The following is a 25699-nucleotide window of genomic DNA, read 5'->3' on the forward strand; positions in this document are numbered from 1 at the left end:
GTAAAGTGTTCAGGAAGGATGAGTGGCTCACTGTGCTCAGGTGTCTATAAAATTACAAAATGGATTCACGCATCAGAATAAGGAGGGAGATATTGGTAAACTGATAAAAGGATCCACTACTGGCTCTTGAGGAAATGGCTTATTCAAGGGTTGAATTGAGGCCTCTGTAATGCTGGTTTCTAGCTTGGCTTTAGCATTGTCATCCAGGAATTCTGGAGCTTTAGCTCACCTCAATAAGCATTCTTACTGAATATGGCTTCCTTCAGTGAATTTTGGACATTACATCCCAATGGATGGCATAAATAGACTGAGGTAGCCCTGATGGTAAGATTCTTCTAATATGACAATGCCAGAGCCTTCAGAACTACTAGAGAGTAATATCAGCTATACATAGTATCATTTTGATTAAGGCAAATGTCCCAAAAGATTTGCTTTTCAGGAAAAAATATCAACATCTCTACTACCTTGACAAAAAGTTCATTTCCAATTTAACTCCAGTAACAGTATTTGAGGACTTCAAGAAGAAGGTTCAGCTTATAGGGAACAGTTTATGATGCCTAGTAAAACCCAGTATTGGATAAATCCCTCTGGGTTTTTTTTGCAAAAAGATGCTATAAGTTTGCTGAGATTCTTATGGTGATGTGCTATTTTATAATACCTAACCAAAACATATTTTTGTTATAGCTACTAAATTTAAAAGGCACAAACCACTTATACTGAGGGAAATAACACTTAAAAAATTAAACATAACTTTCCTTTGAATACTGAATCATAGAAACGTTTTATTTATCTAACTATATATGTTTCCTGGTCCACTGACTTCTTTTTAAGTATCTTTATCCAAAAATTACAAGTCCAGAGTTCATTATTTATTTTGTTAAATAATTAGATCCATGTATAGAGTAACAAGAAATATCTTTAGCTACTAATGAGGGGATTCTGTCTAAAAAGAGAGAAATTTGGGGCCATGTGATTGATATTCATTCTGGACTTAAAAATGATTTTTGTTATGGAAGCAATCAACTGTGGAAACGATCCTTGATCATTTAGGAAAACTCAGTTCAGGACAGTTTACATTATCATACTGTGCTTTTGATCATTTTCAAGTTTGGTTTTTGCAGTATTTCAAAATCTGTCAACTTAATTTAAAAATAAAAAATTTAAGGTGTGGTCACATATGGTGAACCTATATATTATCAAATATATTAGTGTACTCAAAATACTATAGAAATAAAGTCATTATTCAGTAAATATTGATCTGCTATGAAATATATCCCCGATTCATCTTAATGTCTGTATACTGAGGCTGATCATATTGTTAACAGAAATTAGCTAAAGTCTTAAGAATGCATATTATTCTTAGTGTTTTCTTTTTACTCATAATCAAAGTGCTCTAATCAAAAGGGAAGAATAGAATATTTTTGATTGAGGCTCACTGGAAAAAAATGTTTTATGTTCTATCTCTGCATATAAAAATGGTTTCACCACAAACATCCTTTGAATTTGATGAAACTGAAAATTCTGGTGGGTAATAATTAGAATTTTATATCAGAGGATATAGCTATCAGTTTTTTAAATGGCTTCTTTTATATTTCAATTAAGTTTATGAAACTGAAAAACTACAAAAAAGGAAAAAATCTACTTAAATTAGTGGAGATTAAGTGCTGGCTGTTACTGCAAGGGAAATACTATGTCAAGGAAAATGGCTCTTTGTTTTGTTGCAAAAGTGGTAAAAACACAAAAGTCAATAAAACTGTTAAAATAAGTCTCAGTAATTACCAAGATCAAAATGCAGTGGCTTTTTATTAAACATGAACTTTTGTTCTGCCTTCTGCAATACGTAAATAGTGCTGACAATTGGTTTGTGAGGCACTTGCTACAATAAAATGTAATTGTATCATGAGAGAAAGGTGACAATCAGGAGATCATGAAAAAATTACATATTCTCACTGGTAGTTAATTAGCCATGCAAAACCTCCTCAAACAGATATTCTCTTCTATTAGGAATGATTACTATGCAGGCCTACAGATGTCAATACCACAGTCATTCAAATACTTCTTTCCCTACTAATTGAAGGTTGTAAAGCTCTGGTGCCAAGGTTTTGCTTCCAAAGAGCTAATTTATGACTAGAAGGATATTTTATGTCTTCAGTTGCAGCAGCTACAAAATTCAGCAAATCAGAACCATCTGTGCACTGATACTTGACTCACCATTCATCTAGCAGCCTATCAGTCACATTAGTTTGCATCCTGCATTCTTGGCTCATGAATACTTGTGATGATCCAAAGTTCACAAGAAATATTAAAAATGAATGACATCCTGACCCTACCTTAATGTACATGCATCAGGAAACAAAGCCCTCCATTTTTTTTTTTTTTTTTGTACATGGGCAGTGTCAAGTCAGGATTAGACACTTAGTTGCCTGTCCAGTAATGTTGCTGATAGCAGTCTCAAGGCTTCTCCCACCTTCTTAAAAAATGTTTCAAGTTCTAATTCTTTTGTGTTGTTTCCAGTTCTAATTTTTTAAAAAAATGTTGCTGTGAGGGAGTCAGTTGGAAGATGAAGTGGAAGGTGTAACTTTAAAAAATAACTTTTTGCAAAAAAGAATTGTTTCTATAGATTGAAGAATCAGCACATACAAATATTCTGGTAAAATTTAAGAATAGTATTACCACCACCAAATTATGGCCAAGAGTAAGCAAAAACAGAGGGATGACTAAAGAAAATCTGAAGAAAAGCAGCAAAAAAGGTTTCCATGAATAAAGCTGGATTCGCCTTTAATATCTTATCCTAGTCCTATCTCTATGACATCAGTGACTGCTTTATTTCTTTAATAATACACAACAGGCCACAGATCCTACTGTTTTTCTCTTGAAGACAAGAAGTCAAAGGAACCTTCAGTAAAATTTCTCGGAGCTCAGGGGATATAAGAATTAGATATAAGTAAGAAACAGGACTGTCAGACTCATTTTGACACCTAAAACAACTTCATTTGGCACATAACCTTCACAGAATGTCATCACTGGATTCCAGGGACTGTTACTTACCTTTTGATTATTTGGAGTACACACATTTAAGCTCTCTCCTTTAGGGGAAAATTCCAGTGGTCCTAAAGGTATTCCACTTGGGTTCAGAATTTTCTTGAGCATTTGATAGTTTGGCTTTTCATCATATGCTAAATTATGAGCACATACCAAATACTGGGCTATTTCACCTGTGAAATATTAAATTTTTTTAATGTCATTCATAATGGGAAAAAATTTCAAAACTCCAATATTCTCAAAATCTCTGTTGTTTTTCTCTTACACAAGCAAGTGCACGCACACACATACACCCCCTTCAAAGAAACTAAGAATGAACAGTTCAACAGGAAAGTACTCTTTAAATGATATCCAAAAATGACTGAAATCTAGTGACCTACAGATTGGACAAGATGGGAGAAACTAGTGGGTTTGTTTTTTTTTTTTTTTTAACATATCTTTGTTGATATGTTTACAATTCACTCATCAAAAGAAGCAAATTTTTAAAATTATAGTTAGTGATTTTGATTTATAGGATGCAACTACTAAGAACTACATGAATAATATAACAGAACCAGCCATGCTTCACACTTTTTTTCTGAAATTTAAAAAATTCAGTTAAAAATACATTTTTTGAAGTTTTAAAAATTCAGTTAAAAATGTAAACAAACAAAAATACCAAACAAAAGCAAACAAAAAATACTATAAACGTCCTTACTTTAAAGGAAGAAATCATTGCAAATTGTAATTAAGGCTTTGATTTTGAGACTACAACAGTTCATTTAGAAATGACCTTGAGTTCTACAGTTTTAGCCGTGACTGACCTTAGAATTTGCCGAACCTCGCTCAAGTCCTGCATACCTAGCTAGCTAGCCCAGTGCAAGCATGGCATAGCCTTTCTGATTTAGAGCACAAGGATGAGAAGTCGCCAACTTTTAATTTTTCTCTTCCCTAGAATGGTATAGTAACCTCCCCACAAAAAAAGTTATGAACTACAAACTTTGAAATACAGTACAAGTAGAGTCAGTAACCAAAAATTAGAAATATAGCCACTTTACAACAAATGTAGTTTGCATTTTTGTTTCAGGTGGAGGTTCAATCTGAGATATAAGTGATAATACCATACACTGTTTAAAAACTGGCATATTTTCATTTGTTAACAGAGATGTTTATAATCCATAAACTAGTTTTTCAAGCCTTTCCTCTTCAAAAACTTATTACTGACCCGGACACAAGTACCTCTTACTTTCTCACTAAGTTGTTTATATCCTATGGTGGGGAAATTGGGGAAGCTTCGTGGCTTGGCAGAACTGACTTCCTAAATCTTTGCTCCCTTCCAGGCCTACCTCCTTTCAAGTGGGGAACTGCAGAGACACTGGGTTTCACTCCCTACAGGGAAAAATTCCAAAAGGAATAGTCATTCTCCCCCCCCCCCACCCCCGGCACCAAGGAAAGTCAGAGAGTGACCATTTTACACTGTATTGTCCACAACTATTTTCCAGGAACATAAGGCTACTGCAGCTAAAATGAAAACTCTTGGCTCCAGAGGTTTTTTTGGTGTTTTGGATACTGTGGCAATTCTGCAACCTTTTTTCCTCTCTAATGTATAAGATGTCAAATTCTGTTATCTAGCACTCGCTCGACCAGATCTCTGTAACTAGGAAGTGCTGCAGCTTCGTCACATTTATAACTCATGTTTCCAGAAGCCCTTTGTGGGGGCATCCAATTCTTGAAGAGATGATCCAAAAGAAAAAAGATTAACTTACATCCACTACCATTTTAATATGAGTATTCTGTTGTTCTTTGTTCCTTTCAAGATTGGTAAGCCCAGTTTGGTATATATTACAATTCTATTAACCAGAATATCCCAAATGAATAAGAGAGCTGAATATGTTGGGGACACTTTTCACAAATCACTGTTAGAAGACAATGGAAGACTCCTGGCACTCCACCAGCTGATAGTAGCTGTGCTGCAAAGCCTTCATGGGTCTGGGGTTTGAAAAAATGAGGTCCCAGTGAGGTAGGAGAGGGAGAAAAAGAAAAGGGCCACCTCTGTTATGAATATATTATGATAAACCTGACGCTTAGATGATTGTGATATAGTACTAGTTTAAATGTTAGCCTTTCAAGATCTGGAATTATTATATTAAGTATACCTTTTAATTTACTAGCATATTTCCAGAGTTATAAAACAAATGCTTTGAGCAGTATGAAATTATGATATTCTTGAATCATCTGCTTTTTAAGCTAGTGAAATATTAAGTATCATTACTATCGTTTCAAGAGATAGAAACTTCTGAAACTATTATTGATATTATTACACTGAATTGGACATGCATGTTGCAGACTTCTCAGCTGTTTTCATAAAATGTCTTAGTAATAAACCTTTTGTAAATCGGATTAATTCTCATGCTAGCAATACCCACTCTCCTAAGCATAACCAACTAACTTGAGAGACCTTCAGTTAATAATAAAGTTTCAACATTTTGTGCTTTAGAAATAGAAATCTGCATTTTATAAAAGAATAGTATAGACCCAAACAAATGGTTTGTACCGAGAAAGAGGAGCCTGGCACTCCTCCCACCATTTCTCGCACCACTCAAATATTATATTTAGCAATAGCAGTGTCCCAGAAATATACACTGGTCCATAAGCATTTATTGTGTACAATCCAGGGCACATGGGCTTTCTTTCCTAATCCTAAACTGAACAGTTACCTTTTGTGCATGAGAGACAAGAAAAGAGATACACAATTTAAAAATTTTTTTTAACATCTCCTCATCTCTCTTTTTGCTGTCCTGTTGAGTAAAATGAAAGCTGTGTGACTTGGTAAAAATGCCAATAAGAATATTAGCCAGAAAGGAATACTGGCATATTGACTGAGTTACTCAGTGCAGTTACATAAATGAAAAGTTTTCATCTTTCAACCCATCCCCCAAAATGAGAATACTACTCTCCCGTTTGCCTCCCTCCATCAGAAGGAAAGAGACAACAGAGGGTGGGAAGCAGAAGACTCATACTGGGTAGACTTGTGGGATTTGGGAAGTGGAGGTGGGAAAACAGAACTGGTCTGTTCATTTCCTAAGGAAATGAAAATTTTGGTTTCTGGTCAAAGAAGGGCTGTAAGTATAAGTTTAAGATGATTTAACTCTACTTTTAAACTCTCATGTGGAAACTGATACTATTTGACCTTATCTAGACACTCAGCGTACATATTTACTTTCATAAGTCAGCTAAAAGCTAACTTCGAAGTTGCCCGGTAGAAACAGAGATCAAGATTCACTCTGCCTATCGTCTTGGAGAGAAAGCAAGCCGGACAGCAGAAGCAGGCTCTGCTCTGTGAGGCAGTCTAACTCGGTGGTTAACTGGGTGCTGAACAATGTGCCATGCAGCACTTGGGTAATTCTGAATTGCCTTACTGTTTTTACTGATAGTACTACCAATTAAAGAATTCCGAAATGGTCTATACTAACATGAAAGGGAAACCTGTTCACTGAAATATACTCCGAATCCCAAGGTCATATGCCTTGCCAATCCAAAAATTTTTTTCTGGCTGTTGAGTCAGACTATAACCCAAGTCTAAACAGCATTCAAGTGTTTAATGGTTTGGTTTTTTAAATTATTAATTGAAAGTAGTCTTTCCTTAGATCAACTTTCTCTTCTTTCAGCAACACACATAGGAACAAAAACAGAAAGTCCACTCTGGAGATACCAGATACAGTTGACCATTAAACCTGTGCATGATTCCCAAAATATACATCTAAAAGAAAGCAATGCCATCAGCAGAGCCCAGAACGCTGCCTGCATATATTCTTGCAGCATTCTTGTGTCCTGATGAAAAGAGGATCTAAACAATCTCTTCTCTAGCAACGTATCTGTAACCCTGGAGAGTTTCTTCCCATCACTATGGGAATGGGACTGGGTGCAGCAAAAGCTACAAAACAAGAGTGACAAATGTGGTGAGCTGTAAATCGTATAGGAGAAGGCAGAAGTTATCACCTGACTTACAGCAACTGCTTCCGGAAGGAGCCCATTTAAGCACCGACTCAGGCAGCTCATCCAACAGACTAAAACAAAACAGAGTAACACACAGTGAATTTGTTTGCAATCCTGTGATTTACTGTTTTGATTAGAAAACAAAACTCTGTGGGTCACCAGTAATGTGACTTTCCATACTTTTTTTTTTCACCCACCTGTAATGGGTAAGAGGGTAAGTGGATGGGGGAGATCCCTCCAATCTCACTGATCGATTTTATATCAATCACCTAGAAACTAAATGTAGAACTACAGTATAAATGCTTTAATACAAGGTCTGTACGTGTAGAAATGTAGAAGTAGGGATACATGATTTAAAAAAAAAAAACCTTAAGAAAAAAATACATAGAAAACTGTTATCTGGATTTTCAGGATATTTTTCCTCAGGTACTCAGCACTGGGGAGGGGCAAATTATTTAATATTTTATGTATATTGTTCTCAATTGGGCAGTTGCTTTATGCTATGCCATGATTAAACAGGTTAACAAGAAATATCCAAAAAACAAAACAAAAAACCCATCATTCTAACACTTTCCAGTGTTTTAGACTGAACAAGTACAAATCTCTTAAGTTGCTTCAGCCACAAATATATAAACATTCAACTAAAATTACTGATATGAATGTTTGATTCACAAACTCAGGCATAGGCAGAATTGCAACAATAAATGCACTGATCTAATATTACCCTATGTTAGGAAAATAAAGGGCATATGGGATACAGTATTATGGTTAAATATACAAGCCTGCCCTTATGAGGAAATTCAGCGTTACGCCTTCTCAGCAAGTTGAATAAATTATGATTATGTATTATATAAAAAGTTTGAACATGTCTTATATATATATAAGATATATATCTGTACATATCTTAATTATACATGTCTTAATTATAAACTTCATAATACAATATTAGCTTTATTGGTCAATAGGTTTATATTAGTAATCAGGTCAAAATGAATATATTAATACATGCAAGGGGCCCCAAAATACAAATGGAGATTATGTTTATTAGCATTATATTTTATTATTTATGTAATACCCTATTATATTCAAATATATACATGTAGGTATATTCATTAGAGACATATACAATGAAGGCATCTATATATGCATATTGATAAAAGACTAAAATAATATTAGTAAGTCTTATTAAAAGAAAAACACATATAGGATCATTGGAATTAAAATGTTAGTCTTTTAAATAAACTATTTTATTCAAATTAGGTAAACTGAGGTAGAAAATTGGAAACCAAGCCTTTATATATGCCCATTGCTGTCCTTTGACTTGACCCATATATTGAAAAATGTTAGTCACCTGAGGGTTATATGGACACATCAGTCACCGCAATAAGTAACTGATTAGACAGTTCTAATACTGACATATAAATGTGTTAGTTTTGGGAAAGGGACTAGGACGCTCAAGATTCCAAGTGGAGAAATATTTCATACAATATATGTCAGTATTTACCAATGTAATCTGCATTATTTTGTATCTGCAGGCTAGCTTTCCTCTCTCTTAAGAACTGATGCCACACTGAATTAGAAAGACTGATTTCTATGGATCAGCTAGCTACCCCTTTTTAAACTTCTGTTGTGACTTGCCCTATTAAAATACAGCTGCTTTTTCCAATTGCGATATTGTATCTGTGGGTAACTACTGTTGAGAATATCTTGGTGCATAATGAAAACCTGGCTATGCTGTGCTACATGCAATTGACTTTTTGTTAGGCCTGATCAGTGAGAAAAACAGTAAAATAGTAACCCACTCTATTCTCAGTCTAACCTAATTCTCACCCTAATAGAGTTTAGGTGATAAAAATTGAATGTGGAATATTAAAATGTTTACGTGGCTGCAAAATGATCTCTTACATAAACACCTCATATACAAATTCCGTTTGTTTCTTCCTTAAGAAACAAAACATACACTCCCCCCAATAACAGGATTAAAAACAATGCATGTTGCTCTCACTTGAAAAATATAAGCCCTGTTTGTCCCATTTCACTTTGTTGCTTTGCACAGTTAATATCAATCACACCAAGCTCACACTAACTCCATATACTTAGACAATGCTAATCTGAAAATACTCTTCCTTGAAAATACCACCACCTAGAATCTAAGTTTTGGAAAACACCATGTGAAGGAACAAATATTTCACTCTTTATTTTGTGTTACAACTCTCATACATATGATCTCATAGGTGTTAGCTTAATGGATTTCATGTCTGTAAGCTGTTTGGGTTTTTTAAAATATTTTTCAAATTTAAGAAATTTGCTTTGGCTATCCTATTGAATGAATAGGTTGAATGAATGAATAGGTTGAATGGCAGTCTTCTCTGAGATATTAACTCGCTTTAATGTATCCCTTCAGACCTGGTGCTGTACATAACGGAATACTTGAAAATCTGTACTTTGTTTTAGCTGTCTGGACAGCCACAGGGTCCTCCAGGTTCTGCTCCCAGGGCAGTCTCCCACATAACCACCGCAGCAGGCAGTAGCCAAGGATTTCAAGGTCACTTCGTCTGGACAGGGCTATAGGAATAAGCATTAAGAGAGAAAGATGAGGGATAAGTCATTTTTGAGAAATAGAGAAATCACTGAATGAACTACCACTGATGAAATATGAAAAAGCCAAATGGGCGATGTGTTTTGTTTGTTCAGCTGGAGTAAAGCTTAAACGCCCAGGCGTTTGGCCCCGGTCCACAGAAAGGCAGTGACTTCTTGCTGTTGAAAGTAAGGGTCAGTTTCCTCACCTCCTCCAACTTCATCCTTCCTGAGTCTGGCCTGTCACATGAACTTGATCTCCATGGCCTCTGACATGATCCAGACAACCCATAACCTGGCACCGACACTTTCTCAAAGAGCCAAGCAGTAAAACAAAGAAAGAAATGTCTGCGGCTCAATTGCTAACACATGTTCCAGGAAGTCCATGGGGTCTGCACTGGTCATGCAGAGACCCTTCAAGTGCAGACTAAACACTGATGGCCTTTCCTGTTCCACTCAGACTAGCAGCACTGGAAATCGGAAAATATGACGAAACTGCCATCTAGTGTACACTATTAAAAAACGGGTCTTTCTTAAGATTTTTCAATTAAATGAAAAAGCACAGGATACATACGCCTGCTGTTTTGGGTACACGGATCTAAAATTTTACAAATATTATTTTAGATATAAGCAGTGCTAAAGCGAACTTCTGATCAAATCTCCTGAATAAAAAATATAAAGGTAAAGAAATAATCTGCATGAGGGGTGGGGTGCAGGTGGTGGGAAGTAAATTTTAAAGCCAAAGAGAGGTTTCCATAATCTAATATAAGATGGCTTTTCATAAAAAAATACAGTAAAAGAACATTTTGAGGCCACTGTAAATATCATTTATATAAAACTACAGACTAGTGCCATAGACTAATTTCATGATAATTTTCTGTATTTTTTTTTAAGTAACTGATTTCAAAAGAAGGACAAAAATATCTAAGAAACATGTCAAATATAACAAATATTACTGAAATAATGATTAAAACATTAATAAAATCCCACAAAATAAACTCATTTTTATAACCATTCCAAATTGTTATAAAACAATAGCCTGGCTCACACTTCTACCATTACTTGAATGTTCATCTGTGTAGGGACGTAAAATCTCCTAAGTGCAATACGCGGCTGTTAAACCCGCTGTAAACAGGTATCCTGGTTTTACTACCTTTCATTACATACATTCTGAAAAGTCACTCAGTAAACTTAGTTTACTTTAAAAAGTCACCTACAAAGAACAATGCTGCTAGCACATCATAACTACTTTTGGTCACCATACATAAGTTACTATAAAAGCAGAAGACAAGATTAGCTCTTACACATACTCTATCTTAACTGCTATTAGAGTACCGGATTTATTAAAGGCCCTTCAATCAAGCAGAATGCGACAGTCCCATGGGTACTGTTTACTTTCTGCACAAGCTTCAACAATGTCCTAATGCAAGACTTGGCTCCCCTATTAAAATAAAAACACAATCTCTACCACACTGCTTTGTAGTGATTTCTTCAGTAATAAATCTCCCATTAATAATGGAATGGTTCCATTTGTACAGATGTGTTCACAAATCCCTTTTCCATTATGGCAATTCCTGATTACCACCACTTAAAAAAATTCACATCCTCTAATTTTCAAAAAATTATATTCTGGCACCTGTTTGGACGACATAGGCTACACACAAGAGGCCCTCTGAGGAAAAACAATCAGAATTAAAATGGAATGAACCTTCCCAGCCACTTCCCCCAACCCCCCAACTGAGGGATTAATTGATATGAAGCTGTAAGTAATGACAAGTCATTTAGATTTCTGAAGCCAATCTTTCATAAACTGGTCTTCATTTGAAATAGCCCTTCGAGAGTTAACTTACTTCACTATCATAGTTCAGTTTTACCTAATTAAAATACAGCACCACATTTTTCAAACTTTTATTTTCTTTTACTGCATATATACATTAATAATTATTCTTAGGTAAATGTTTTACCACTCACTGTTTCCAATAAGTTCTGCAGACATACATGTAATGTTAAAAAAAAAAATTATATAGTCACTCTTTCCCACCATTAAACAGAGAGACGAAAGGATTAAAAATGTTTCCAAGTACACACCTTTCCCTGAAATTCCCTCTCAGGGAAACAAACTGCAAAGTGTGATGTGTTTTTGAGAAGTTAAACTCTAACACTGTACAAGCGATTATGTCTTTTCTCCATCTACTACATACAGAAGAGTAATTTTAACACTGGTTAAATTAATTAAAATATTTTAGATGACAATATTAGCATCTATGAGTGGGTATGTAATTAACACAATGAACTTATCATATATCTTTAAGTTTAAATGAAGTACATCATCAAAATATAAATGATATGATAACTGTTGAATCTAGGAATTGAATATTTGGATATTTACTATATTATTCTACTATTTCCTGTATATTTGAAAACAATTAAATAAAATGCTGAAAATTTAAAAAAAGAATTGATCATAGTTGAGGAAGACTACTAATTAACATCTAACAATGAAAATATTTTTTAATTTGAAAGTTGAAACATATTATGGATTATTTTGGTTTTGTATAATTTGTATTTCTGTATAATTTATTGTAATACATAAGGTTTTTCAGTTGCATTTGATAGTTAACATAATCATTAGCAGCATATTTTCATATAGATTTCCTAAAGTCACACTTTTACTTATGGTACTTCTGCTTAGAAATATAGGAAGATTTAGTTATCAATATTCTCTTGTCACTTTCTAAATATAATTTAGCATCTAATTTTTATTTCGCATATTAATATGGAACAATGTAAATGAATCTTTTCACTGAAAGCCTGTGGTGTTCTCAGTTGCTCAACATTTCTAAATGATAAAGTATTGCCAAGACTAACCAAAAAAAAAAAAGGCACAGGTGGGGTGGGACTTGAATTCGATTTCACTAGAAAGCAGATTCCAGAAACAGCTGACACTAGAATACATAATTAAAATAAAACCGATCAATGTGATTTATGAAGCTGCTACCGTGCCAGACACTCTACTGCTTTTATATCATCTTATTTAATCATCCTAACAATATGAGGTATCATTAACCCTGTTGACAAATAAGAAAATAGAGGCTCAGAGAGGTTAAATAACTTGCTCAGTATCACACAGCAAAAAGTCACAAAGCTCTGTATTGAAATCCAAATCTTTCAGAATCCAGAGCCAACATTCCACTCAATCTACCAATTACTTTGCCTCCATTGTTAGTTTTGCACCATTTAGACAACATAACATATACCCTTCTACAGTCAGGGAAGTATTTGAAGCAGGCATTTTAACCTAAAACACCAAAAGACATACTGACCAAAGACAGTTGTATTGGCAAGGAAGAAATACGCAGCAGATCCTGAGGTCTAAGCTGTAACACTAACAAAATTTTTCATGCAACTATCCTTACATGACACTATTTCTGTAAAACTACTTCATTCTGATGAAGAAGAATGTTTAATTAAAACATTAATTTATAAAGTGTTAAACGGTCCTTCCAAGCTGAAATGAGAACAACAAAGAAATCACATTGGAGGACTGGTCCTTATTCTAATGACAAACTGGAGTAAAATTATCTGGGTGCAATTCACCAAATGGAATGAAAGAACTGGGAGAAAAAGAAAAGTATCAGTGTTAATCCCAAAATGGCTCTGATTATTTGCCTAAAGTGTTTCCTGTTGAGTTTTTTTCTTACATAGAGTAACATTATCAAGTAGGAAGAAAAACAAGATTTGCTAGGAAATAATAAAGTGAACTAGAAAACTTTTGCCTTAAGCAGACAGGGTCTAAATGCTCAAAATACTGGCTTATATACTCAGAAATGACAATAAGAAAGCAGAAAACATCTGAGTAAGACATTCACCTGAGAAGTGAATGGTGACTATCTGCAGAATAAATTTAAAGTTTATTCTTATTTTTCTAACTAGTAACTTATGTTATTCAGTAGTTTGTCAATTCAGATGTATAAAGAGCTAGGAAATTTTATGGTGGCCACAATTTACTGCAATTTCAAAAAGGATATTAGGAAAGCAGAATACAATGTGTCACATTTCAAATAAAATAATAAACCAGGTCGCTTTTATTTCTTCAGTACCTTTTAAATTCTAAGCCTTAGTTTCTTATGAAACACGTGTGAGGCTCAGGAAAAGTTATTCAACAGAGCAAAGGTATCTTACATTTGACCAATGTGTATTCTTAACTCAACCAAATAGTTTAAGACCTATGCCAAGACTTTGAAAGTCATGTCTAAATGTCAAAATTGGGTTATGTCATACAGAAAGAATAGTGTCTTCATTAAAATTTATTTATACATCAACCAAAGACTATTTATAGCAGTGAAATTTACTTAAAAATAAAAATCAACATTGTGTTTTTCTGACTACTAATAGATTCAATAGAGCATATCAATAACTTGGTTTACCTTAATATCTTATAATTGAAAAATGGGTTCCCTTTTCTGAATTATTGTTTAAGAAGATAAATATTGTATAAACCATGTCATTTCCCCAAGTTTGGTAGCATGAAAACACATTCTCAGTTTATTTCACATATATTTTGTAAGCTGGAGTGCTAGATTAGAGTGAAATGAAGCCGTGCAAGAAATAACACAAGACTTGGATTTTATATGCTGTAGCAATTGGCAAAAATTTTAAAAAGTATGTAATATATTTCCTTCCTTGATACTGAACATATTATATAAACAAATGGACATTTAAAATGCAATTTAGATATCATATTTTATGGTCATCAATGATGTCAAATTAAAACAGGTATTATACACTCAGTGCACAAGTCTGAAGTATTTAAAAAAGCTCAGTATGTTAAATGCAGTATATCTCTAGAGAAATTAGGTATTGACTGCATGCCTCAGTGAGCAGAAAAATCTACAAAAATCTATACCACACATTGATCCAAATATTGCTTTTTAACATTACTAAGAATGTAACAAATTTTAAAACAGTATATTTGACACAGATATAATTCTCTGTAATTATCAGGCAACAAGCCCAAAATATGTCAATGTTTATACATGTTGGTTTTTATGAAGAATAAAAAATTAATAACAGATGAGATAAGCCCAAAATATATTACTCTAATTTTACACTAAATGAAGCACTTCAGCCTCTCAGAAAACACTTTTAGGTCATATATGAGAACTGAGTTTGGAAGAATAACTGCAATTTAAAAAATACAGATACATAGACGCACAACAGTTCAAGAATAGTTATCTATCCATTCATCCATCTGTCCATTCACCTCTATATATCTCTATTGATATTTTTTGGCTTATAACAGTACAAGCTACCCTCTTACACAGCTGAACTAGAAAATGCTTAGGTGAAACTGCTGACTGGCACCTTATACAAGCTCCTTCATTATAAAAACCCAACTAATCCACAGAAACATGAGAGTTAGCTTCTGTTTCTGAATAACCACCTCAAAGGTAGCGGAGACCAGATAGTTTGATCAGGTTAACAATATATCTGTTAAGTTGCTAATCCGTAAGTCACTTTTACATTGAAGGCTGAATATTTCCCAGGGCCTGATCGAGCACAGATAAACCTAAAACATAACAAATGCTTTGATAACGAGAGGTTATATTTCCTAGTGATAACTTGTTTTACTCTTTATGTTTTCCTTTGCATTATCTTCCTCAGTATTTATTTGAGCTCATAGCTGGACTGGTACAGAAAAGATTCTTCTGAGATTAAACTACATAGTGTGTACTGAAAGTAAACACATGAATATTTATGAATCTGACATTCTGCATTTACCTATAAGGATTTATGGCCTTGTTTAATTCTAGTTTCTAGATATGACTAAATGATTACTTCATTTCTAATAAAATCCTAAAGTGAAATGTTTTATTTTGGAAAATTAAATGTAAAACATGAAGAATGAATAGTATTCAAATATTTGAGGATACCAAACCTTTCTTTTTTTATGCTAGACTAAAACTGCATGTTAAAATTTCAGCAAATATATATATATATATTTATGTGTGTATGTCCACATCTATGTATATATACATGTATGTGTATATACATGCATATATGTGTATATATACGCATATATATGTATATCTACATGTAAATACAGATATGGTGAAAAGTTTAGTGTACATTCTATTTTAAATGCATTAAGGGAATCTAATTTTTATAGAAATCTTGTGAAACCCATGATGAATACTCACTCCAGCTCATCACTTTCAAATACCAAAAATACGTAATGTTGGCTCTCCCCTGAGTAGTCTTCCCAAAGAGATAATATCTTTTCCCCATCATTCTCAGTTCAATCTTCTCTCCAAAGACCTAGCATTGTGAAATCTACCCAACTCATCAACATGTATTATTATTTAGGGAGCAAAAAACTTAAATGCACTATGGAATAAAATTTTGTTCAAATCTTTCATGAAGACGGCATAATGAAAATACTGCCCTAAACTATGGAATAACTAAGGAGGACTTCCAGAATTACCACAGTCCAAACACTGACCAGACCAACATACGACAACTCGACTTTCCCATTCCACAATCACAGTGGCTTCCTAAATGTTTTTTTTTCTTTTTGCGGTACGCGGGCCTCTCACTGTTGTGGCCTCTCCCGTTGCGGAGCACAGGCTCCGGACGCGCAGGCTCAGCGGCCATGGCTCACGGGCCCAGCCGCTCCGCGGCATGTGGGATCTTCCCGGACCGGGGCACGAACCCGTGTCTCCGGCATCGGCAGGCGGACTCTCAACCACTGCGCCACCAGGGAAGCCCCTAGATGTTTTTTTAATAGTCAGAATCTAATAGGATCAGTATTAGAGCTATGGGTTGAACTAAGTGGCCCAACCATAAGTTAATATCATCATTGACATAATTGGACCAAAGCTTAAGAATCTGTATGATGAATTTCCAGTTACACCACTATCAAAAAGTACTCTCAGGTTTCTAAATATTCTTTCATACTAATATATCGGGCAAATCACTACTTTTCTAACCAAACTATCCTTGAAAAAAAAAATGTAGTGATTTCACTTATTTTGATAAGGAGTATAAAAGGTAATTTCTATTCCAGAAAATTTAACCTATGATTCTTCTTGAAAAGAAAAAGGTATACAACCGACACATTTGTTTTACTTTCTCATTGGCCTACATTAAACTACTGTGGGTTTTAATTGCTCTGGAAAATGATCAAGACCCTCTACATTACATGGTCAATGGTCCTTTTAATAGAAAAGGCAATAATATACAGTTGTTTGCACCAACTAAAACTCGTTAGAAAGTATCAGTTTAGGGTAACAGTTCAACAGCCATTAACAAGTGCAAATGTCTAACTGCCTTTTAGTGAAAATGTGATCCTTTCAAAGCAGTTTAAAAATTATTTGTATGGTTTAGCATATTTGAAAATACTTTTATAAACAAAGTTTATGAAGAATATAATTTTGAAAGACAAAGTTTTTCAATAATCACCATTTTTTTTTTTACTAGCATAACATTAGGATTGACTTTTTGTCTTGCTGACAGAGCAACTAAGAAAGTACAGTTGCATTGACCATATTGATTGTGAACAAAGCAACCATCAGTGGGACTCCGCACCATATATTTTCAATATTGACCTCCTACTTCCTTCTCCATGGCTTTCTGGGTCGGCTATTGGATTTAGACTGCAGTGTAATAAACAGCTAAGGTTTAATTAATGGTAAATGAATACAAGACATAGGTTATGACTTTAACTAATTAGGGAATTGTTGAATTAAGTCTCCCTTGGAATGCAAGGCAGTATAATCAATGTCCAATAAAAGGACTATGTATGTAATTTACCTGCAAATGTGTTTCCAATACCATCAAAGTGAGTTTAAATAAGTAAGATATATGAAAGGCGACTAGGAGAGATTTCCACAAGTTAACACTTCATAGATTCAGAAAAGATTTCCTTATTGTTGAGATGGTATCTTCTAAAGCTCTGATAAGGGCACAATGAAAAACAGGAATAATTCTTCACATGTGTACCTGTACCAAATCTGTAATTGTCACTACAGCATAAAAATTCAGTTGCTGACCTCCAAGTTTAACCTAAACAAACTAGTACTTTCCTGTCCCAAATGAGCATCAAGTTTTGCTTACTTGACACCTTTTATTCCTTCTTCACTTGTCGAAGTCTGTATCTCCTCCCTCTGTTAGAATATTCATTGGCATACAGGAACTCACTACTTTTGATAAACATCTCACCAATGTTCTCATTCTTCAAGCTGACTATGCAAAGGTCATTTCATGGAGCCTTAAGGCTCTTTGTTCTAATTATTCCTCTGAAATAAAAATAAGAAAAAAAGAAACCTACCTACTCCCTTGTGAGCATCCAAGCTGGTAAACTCTATTGTCCCATTATGGCTTTTTCTAGGATTTTCTTGATACTGTTTGTGGTTCCCATTGGGACAATATCTGTAGGAAAGTCCATAATCTGCAAGATAAACCTGAAAGACATGAACAGACAAATGAATAATGTTTTTATCCTCTGAAAATATAACCTTTATAATTAAGTCTTGAGAAACTGATAGGTTAAGAGAGCCTCAGATCTACATTTGATTAAACCAAATGGTGCCTTAGGATAAAATATATACAACTGGGGGCCATAACAATGAACTTTCTAACTTAAATCCTGTCTTCATCATAGGCAAGTCTTGTTTCTGAGTTGACTTAGATTTTCAGTCTTTTTATTTTGCTCTTAAATTCCCTTCCCTCCAGGTGGGCATGTAGACGTCATAAACCACAATATGTCTTTTTATCTGTACAGCGTATGAGGCTCTGCCTTTTTTGTAACCCCTTCCTGTAAACAAAACTGTTTCCAGCAGGGAGGGGAGATGAGAGCAAACAATCTAAAAATCTTAACCTAATGTTACAGGAGTGTCCATTAACAAGAAGTATAAAAATAATGAACAAACTGTAAGAGGTAATGACCCTTAAAAAAAAAAACACCATCATGTTGTCCGTATTTAAGAATGGAACATCAATGCAGTACTTTTGGCCTTTCAGACGAATCCATATCATCACTGTTATCTGTAAGTCAGTCAGAATTGCAAGCTGGGTTTCCAAACAGAATATAGATTGTTAAAAGTCAGATAGCAATTCAAGTGAATTTTTCTCAGATTACTTTTGGAGAGAGAGAAGGGAGGGGAGAAGTAGTTTTACAGATAGAACATACACCGAATCGGGAACAGTTACGAATAGACATTTATTCTGACATGTAGTCAGAATATTGTACTTCCCTGTTATATGTTACCATGCTCCTCCCCCCACCCCCTGGAAAAGAAAGCAGTTTCAACGTTTAAAATGTGTTGTTTCACGTGTGTTTCTTTAAAATTTAGAGAATAAGGCAACATTTCATGATGCAGCTTTAAGACAATAGAGTATTACAACTGGTGTTTTAAAAGATATCTATTAAAAGAAAATTAAATTTTAGTTTAAGTTTTTGGTTTCAGGATAGCCTAAGTAGGAGATATTTTGAATTTCAAAATATAAACAGCACAGCTTCCTTCACTTGTTGGAGAACATAGCTTGCTGGAATGTCTGAAAACATGATATTTCAGTTTTGTCTCTCACTCACAGATGCTATTTCTCAAGATGGCCTCAGGAGTAACTGCCCAAAGTAATTACACTTCAGGATCAGATGCATAACTGGTTGCTTGCTTTCACTATTTATGATGCATTTTTATCTTTATTTATTTTGAAAACTAAATAGACTTCACTTTGCAAAGTAGATATCCTGAGAATGTACATATTGATAGCAAACGGAAACATATTTTAAATACACTACAACAGTTTCCTATTAAAAAAAACGATCAAGATGTTTTTCATGTAGATTAACCAAAAAAAAAAAGACCTAAAATTTATGGATGTTTTATGGCTAAAATATGGATTATGCCTCATATGTATCGATACCAGAGAGCATGATAAGAGCTTAATGTTCATCGACCGATGAACAGATATCCTGTAGGAAGGTACCATTATCTCCATTTTACTTGTAAGCAAACTGTAGCTCAGTCAGTGACATTGTGACTTGTGTAGTAAAATGGAGCCAGAGTCTGACTCCAGAATCCTCATCTCAATCACAACCAAACTCAAAGGCACTAGACAAGTTAAACAGATAAGAAAGTACTCAAGACTACTGTAATAGGGAAGAGTGACTGATCTCAACTCCACTGAAACAAAAGTTGGGAAAGTTTTTAAGAGCTGAGGCTGAGCTAGTGAAGAGTACTGGAGAACACTGAGGGGATACAGGTCAACATGACTGGGTTATCTACGTTTGCTAATTGGTGCTTAGGCTCCTATCCCCACCTCAAAGACTGTAGAGATAGGAGAACACTTTTTAATAAAGATTACATTTTAAAGGGATGACTCCCAGGTCCTGGAGGTCCTTGAGAAAGACATGCCTGGGTTGTAAAACTGGCAAGAGGCTGGGAGAAGATTCACATCTCAAAGGAGCAGATAAAGAATTTATAATTTCAAAGTTTCTTAAGTAAATGCTGTAAGAAAAGGGAGGACAGGAGCTTACGGTCAGGAGGAAACCTGTCTAAAGTTTAGTCAAGCTGAGGAGAACTTTAAGGCCCTCTTGGTCATCACTGAGCTATGGGCCTCAAGGTAGTGCTGCGTTACTCAAACTTTGAAGGGCAATGCAGGATCTACATTTAATATAAAGACAAGAAGCTAACAATATAGTAAAGGAAACATGCACTAACCATTTGACTCAGAATACACTAACTCATTTGAATAATGCTGCAGTGAACACGGGAGTACAGATCTCTTTGAGATAATGATTTTGTTCCCTGTGGAAATATACCAAGAAGTTAGACTGATGGATCATATGGTAGTTCTATTTTTAATTTTTTGAGCAACCTCCATGTTGTTTTCCATAGTAGCTGTACCAGTTTACATTTCCACCAACAGTAAACAAGGGTTCCCTTTTCTCCACAACCTCACAGCAATTATTATTTTTTGTCTTTTTGATAAAAGCCTTGTTCACAGGTGTGAGTTGATATCTCATTATGGTTTTGATTTGCATTTCCTTTATAATTAGTGATGTTGAACACCTTTTAATGTACCTGTCAGCCATCTGGATCTCCTCTTTGGAAAAATGTTCAGGTCCTCTGCTCAATTTTTAAATTGTCTTATTTTGTTTTACTAATTGGGTAGTATGACTTCTTTATATATTTTGGATACTAACCCTTTATCGAATATATAATTTGCAAATATCTTATCCCATTCAGTAGGTTGTCTTTTCATTTTGTTGATGGTTTCCTCGCTGTGCAGAAGCTTTTAAGTTTGATGTCATCCCACTTGTTTATTTTTGCTTTGTTCCCCTTGCCTGAGGAGACATATGTAGAAAAGACATTGCTAAGACCAATGGCAAAAAGCATACTGCCTATGTTTTCTTCTAGGAGCTTTATGGTTTCAAGCTTTATGTTCAAGGCTTTAATCCATTTTTAGTTAATTTTTGTGTAAGGTGTAAGACAAAGGGGTGTCCAATTTTATTCTTTGCCATGTGGATGTCCAGTTTTCCCAACACCACTTATTTAAGAGACTAACCTTGCCCCATGTATATTCTTGGCTCCTTTGTCAAAAATTGACCATATATGCGTGAGTTTATTTCCAGGGTCTCTAATCTGCTCAATTGGTCTGTGTCTTTTTTTTAATCTCAGTAACATACTGTTTTGATTACTATAGCTTTGTAATATAGTTTGAAATCAAAAAGTGTGATGCCTCTGGTGGTTTCGTTCTTTGCAGGATTGCTTTGGCTACTTGGGGCCCTTTATGGTTCACAGAAATTTTTGGATTGTTTTTCTACTTCTGTGAAAAATGCCATTGGAATTTTGAAAGGGACTGAACTGAATCTTTAGAGTGCTTTGGGTAGTATGGACAGTTTAACAATATTCTTCTAATCCATGAGCATGGAGTATCTTGCCATTTATTTGTGTCTTCTTGAATTTCTTTCATCAATGTTTTGTGGAGTTTAGTGTACAGATCTTTCATGTTCTTGGCTAAATTTATTGCTAAATATTTTATTCTTTTTGATGCTATTGTAAATGGAATTGTTTTAATTTCTCTTTCCAATAGCTCGTTGTTAGGGTATAGAAAAGCAACTGATTTTGGTCAATTGATTTTGTATCCTGCACCTTTACTGAATTCATTTATTCGAACAATTTTTTTGTGGAGTCTTCAGGGTTTTCTCTATATAATATAATGTCATTGACAGGGACCATTTTACTTCTTCCTTTCCAATTTAGATGTCTTTTATCTCTTTTTCTTGCCTAATTACTCTGGCTAGGACTTCCAGTACTATATTGAATAAAAATGGCGAGAGTGGGCATATTTGTCTTGTTCTTGATATCAGACTTTTCACTGTTGGTGTTGTCTATTTTTGTAATACAGTATAGAATTTGTGGTTCTGTCCATTTCTGAAATTTTCTTGAAGTCAAAAATAAGTTTAAGCAGAAAACCCAATCTACAGTAGGGTTTGCAGTCTAGGTCCTGTTTTTTGTATGTCCTTGAGCTAAGACTTAGTCTCAGTTAACTTTTTTTATATTATCACCTTTTTTCTGTGAAATAAAAAATAACAACTCATTAATATTTTTCACTTTAAGGATAAATACATATAATAACCCTAGTTTTAGACAAGCCTATAGTAGGAATCTCAAGATCATCAAGATCAGGTAGGGGGTTATTATTTGTATTATAATAAGACTAGACATAGGAAAATTTAAATATCTAGATCCCTAATGCATTTTAAATGATTTTCTTCTTATGCAACTTTTCTGAATTTAGTAACCATTTCCTTTCTCCATGAATAGAAGAACAGCCTTGACCACTTCTCTTTACTTTAATCATAGATCTTTCGATCATACTGTACTGCCTCTCACATTTCCACATGCTACTCTCACTTTTCTCTCATCCCTCTTAGATACGTACTATGGTTTAGTTTTGTTTGGTTTTTTACAACTTTGTGAGGTAGGTAGGGGAGATGTGTCATTATACACATTTAACAGATGAAAAATAATGTGATACACCTAAATAATGCAAGTCAGCCAACAGTCAGTCACTAAGTTCAGCTTCTACAAAAGATTTTATTGTTTTAGTGAATTTCTCAGCTGTTTCCTCCCCCTCAAAAAACACCTAATCTTCACTAATGCTTTCAAGGACTTTCAATTTTAATAATTTATTATTGAAAAGGTAATGTAGTAGCCACTGAGGTACAATCCCATCAAGAAAGAAATGGCCTAAACAAATGGGACCTAATGAAACTTCAAAGCTTTTGCACAGCAAAGGAAACCATAAACAAGGCCAAAAGACAACCCTAAGAATGGGAGAAAATATTTGCAAATGAAGCAACTGACAACAGATTAATCTCCAAAATTTACAAGCAGCTCATGCAGCTCAATTACAAAAAAACAAACAACCCAATCCAAAAATGGGCAGAAGACCTAAAGAGACATTTCTCCAAAGAAGATATACAGACTGCCAAAAAACACATGAAAGAATGCTCAACATCATTAATCATTAGAGAAATGCAAATCAAAACTACAATGAGATATCATCTCACACCAGTCAGAATGACCATCATCAAAAAATCTAGAAACAATAAATGCTGGAGAGGGTGTGGAGAAAAGGGAACACTCTTGCACTGCTGGTGGGAATGTGAATTGGTTCAGCCACTATGGAGAACAGTATGGAGGTTCCTTAAAAAACTACAAATAGAACTACCATATGACCCAGCAATCCCACTACTGGGCATATACCCTGAGAAAACCAAAATTCAAAAAGAGTCATGTACCCAAATGTTCATTGCAGCTCTATTTACAATAGCCCGGAGATGGAAACAACCTAAGTGCCCATCATCGGATGAATGGATAAAGAAGATGTGGCACATATATACAATGGAATATTACTCAGCCATAAAAAGAAACAAAATTGAGCTATTTGTAATGAGGTGGATAGACCTAGAGTCTGTCATACAGAGTGAAGTAAGTCAGAAAGAAAAAGACAAATACCGTATGCTAACACATATATATGGAATTTAAGAAAAAAAAATGTCATGAAGGACGTAGGGGTAAGACAGGAATAAAGGCGCAGACCTACTGGAGAACGGACTTGAGGATATGGGGAGGGGGAAGGGTGAGCTGTGACAAAGCGAGAGAGAGGCATGAACATATATACACTAACAAACGTAAGGTAGATAGCTAGTGGGAAGCAGCCGCATAGCACAGGGATATCAGCTCGGTGCTTTGTGACCGCCTGGAGGGGTGGGATAGGGAGGGTGGGAAGGAGGGAGATGCAAGAGGGAAGAGATATGGGAACATATGTATATGTATAACTGATTCACTTTGTTATAAAGCAGAAACTAACACACCATTGTAGAGCAATTATACCCCAATAAAGATGTTAAAAAAAAAAAAAGAAAGAAATGGCCTTTCACCTGTGACGAGGGCAATAATCTGACAACTTCCAGAGGCAGGGCCATTAGGAACCACCACAGCATGTGAGCCAAGGTGACACTCTTCCCAGGCAGTTCCTACTAAAGAATGATCATGGTGGGAATGCTGTGTGGCTATTTCTACCCAATTGGAGACTCTTCTAATGGAACCCTTTTGCTCTGGTGCTCCCTAATGGGTTGGCTGAGACTTTCTCAGAACTGTATCATAGTCTGAGCTCTCCCTGCCCAATCCTTCTTGTCTCCTTTCCTTTCACAGGTGTCATTGCAACATCCTACTCTGAAAGCTTTCCTTGTCCAAACATGTTTCCTCTCCTTTTGTCTTTCTATTATATAGGTACTCTACTCCCTTCCCTCAATAAAGCCCTTGCACTCGTAATGCTGTCTCAGCATCTGCCTCTCTGAAAAACAAATTTGACAAAGGTAGTCAGTAAATCGTAGCCTTAATTTGAAGCACTAAACTAATAAAGATGAAAAACAAATTAGCCTTTGATGACCATGAAAATCACAACTTTCCTATACCAAACAGATCTGCCTCAAAAATTAACTTCCTATTTTACCTAGCCAGATTTGCATCCATATATGCCACATTCTCAAGTTATGCATTTAATTAAACCTTTACTTCCCTCTCCTTGCTTTCTGATGCTTGTAAGGTCTTACACCACTTTGTTTTTCCAAATGGATGGGTGAAAGGAATGATTAAAGAGCACCCTGTGATAACTCTTCTTTGCAGTGAATTGCACTGGAAGGGCCTTTGTCTTCAATTCAGCACCCCTCCACGGATACCCCAAGTGCTCTTCTCCACTTCCTAGCACACCTCCTGGATTCACATCTCACACTTCCGAGATCCACCACTAATACCTGAATTCTATTCTGGTACGTAGATCCTTTTAACCTCAAGGCAATTCATTGGGTTTTCATTTGTGTTCAGATGGATTTACCTTTTTAACATGTACAAAGTATTTAGCTTTTATTTATGCCTTGGATCCACATTTATAGGCTGTAAAATCCTATGGGACAAGGGGCCAGGATAATGATATATACATTTTTGTATCCATGACAGCACCTACTCTGAGGTCTTCTGCACAGTATAGGCTTAAATAAAATTTCACTGATTTGACTTGATGGTAATAATTGGACAAACAGAAGTAAATTCCTTTCAACAGACGCCAAGCATGATAAAATATCAAGAATCATACATTCTAAAAAGGAAAGAAAAACAAAAATGAATGTGTATTATTGAATACTTGCTATGCGAAGGCATTATGTGCTTTACAGAAGTCAAATTATTTAACCCTCATGACACTAAGAGCAAGTTATTTTAAGATACCTTGAGGATGAGAAAACACAATGAGTGAGTTTAGGTGCTCTGTGCAAAACAACTAAACTTATAGTAACTGGCAAGGCTGAGATCCAAACCTAAATCAGCCTGACCAGAAGACAGATTTTTCCATACGTCCCACACAGAGGAAGGAGAGATGACCCAAGCACATCTAGAGGTAACATCTACTCCAACAAAAGTATAACAGATTTAAATGTAATAATATTTTAGAGTAGGGGGAGGTTACTTCCTAATTGGGTAACTCAAAGAACAAAATGACATTGATTTGGGCCTTGAAAAATACCTAAGATTTC

The 25699-nt window shown here is 35.0% G+C and overlaps 1 protein-coding gene across 4 annotated transcripts in view; it reads right to left on the reverse strand.

The window, feature by feature from the left end:
• The window catches only part of VRK2 (VRK serine/threonine kinase 2), a 97848-nt gene that overhangs the window by 9356 nt on the left and 62793 nt on the right, over positions 1-25699 (reverse strand). For 2 of the 4 annotated variants that reach the window (XM_060168987.1, XM_060168989.1), the window contains exons 8-11: positions 17924-18056; positions 9462-9582; positions 7021-7088; positions 3049-3215 (exon numbers count right to left, since the gene is read on the reverse strand). In XM_060168987.1, coding sequence (XP_060024970.1) covers positions 3049-3215; positions 7021-7088; positions 9462-9582; positions 17924-18056 — 489 coding nt within the window. The remainder of the gene's footprint in view (positions 1-3048; positions 3216-7020; positions 7089-9461; positions 9583-17923; positions 18057-25699) is intronic. The other 2 variants (XM_060168991.1, XM_060168990.1) reach the window with 2 other exon arrangements.

The sequence above is a fragment of the Lagenorhynchus albirostris genome, chromosome 13 (assembly GCF_949774975.1).
Source record: "Lagenorhynchus albirostris chromosome 13, mLagAlb1.1, whole genome shotgun sequence".
Taxonomy (NCBI): domain Eukaryota; kingdom Metazoa; phylum Chordata; class Mammalia; order Artiodactyla; family Delphinidae; genus Lagenorhynchus; species Lagenorhynchus albirostris.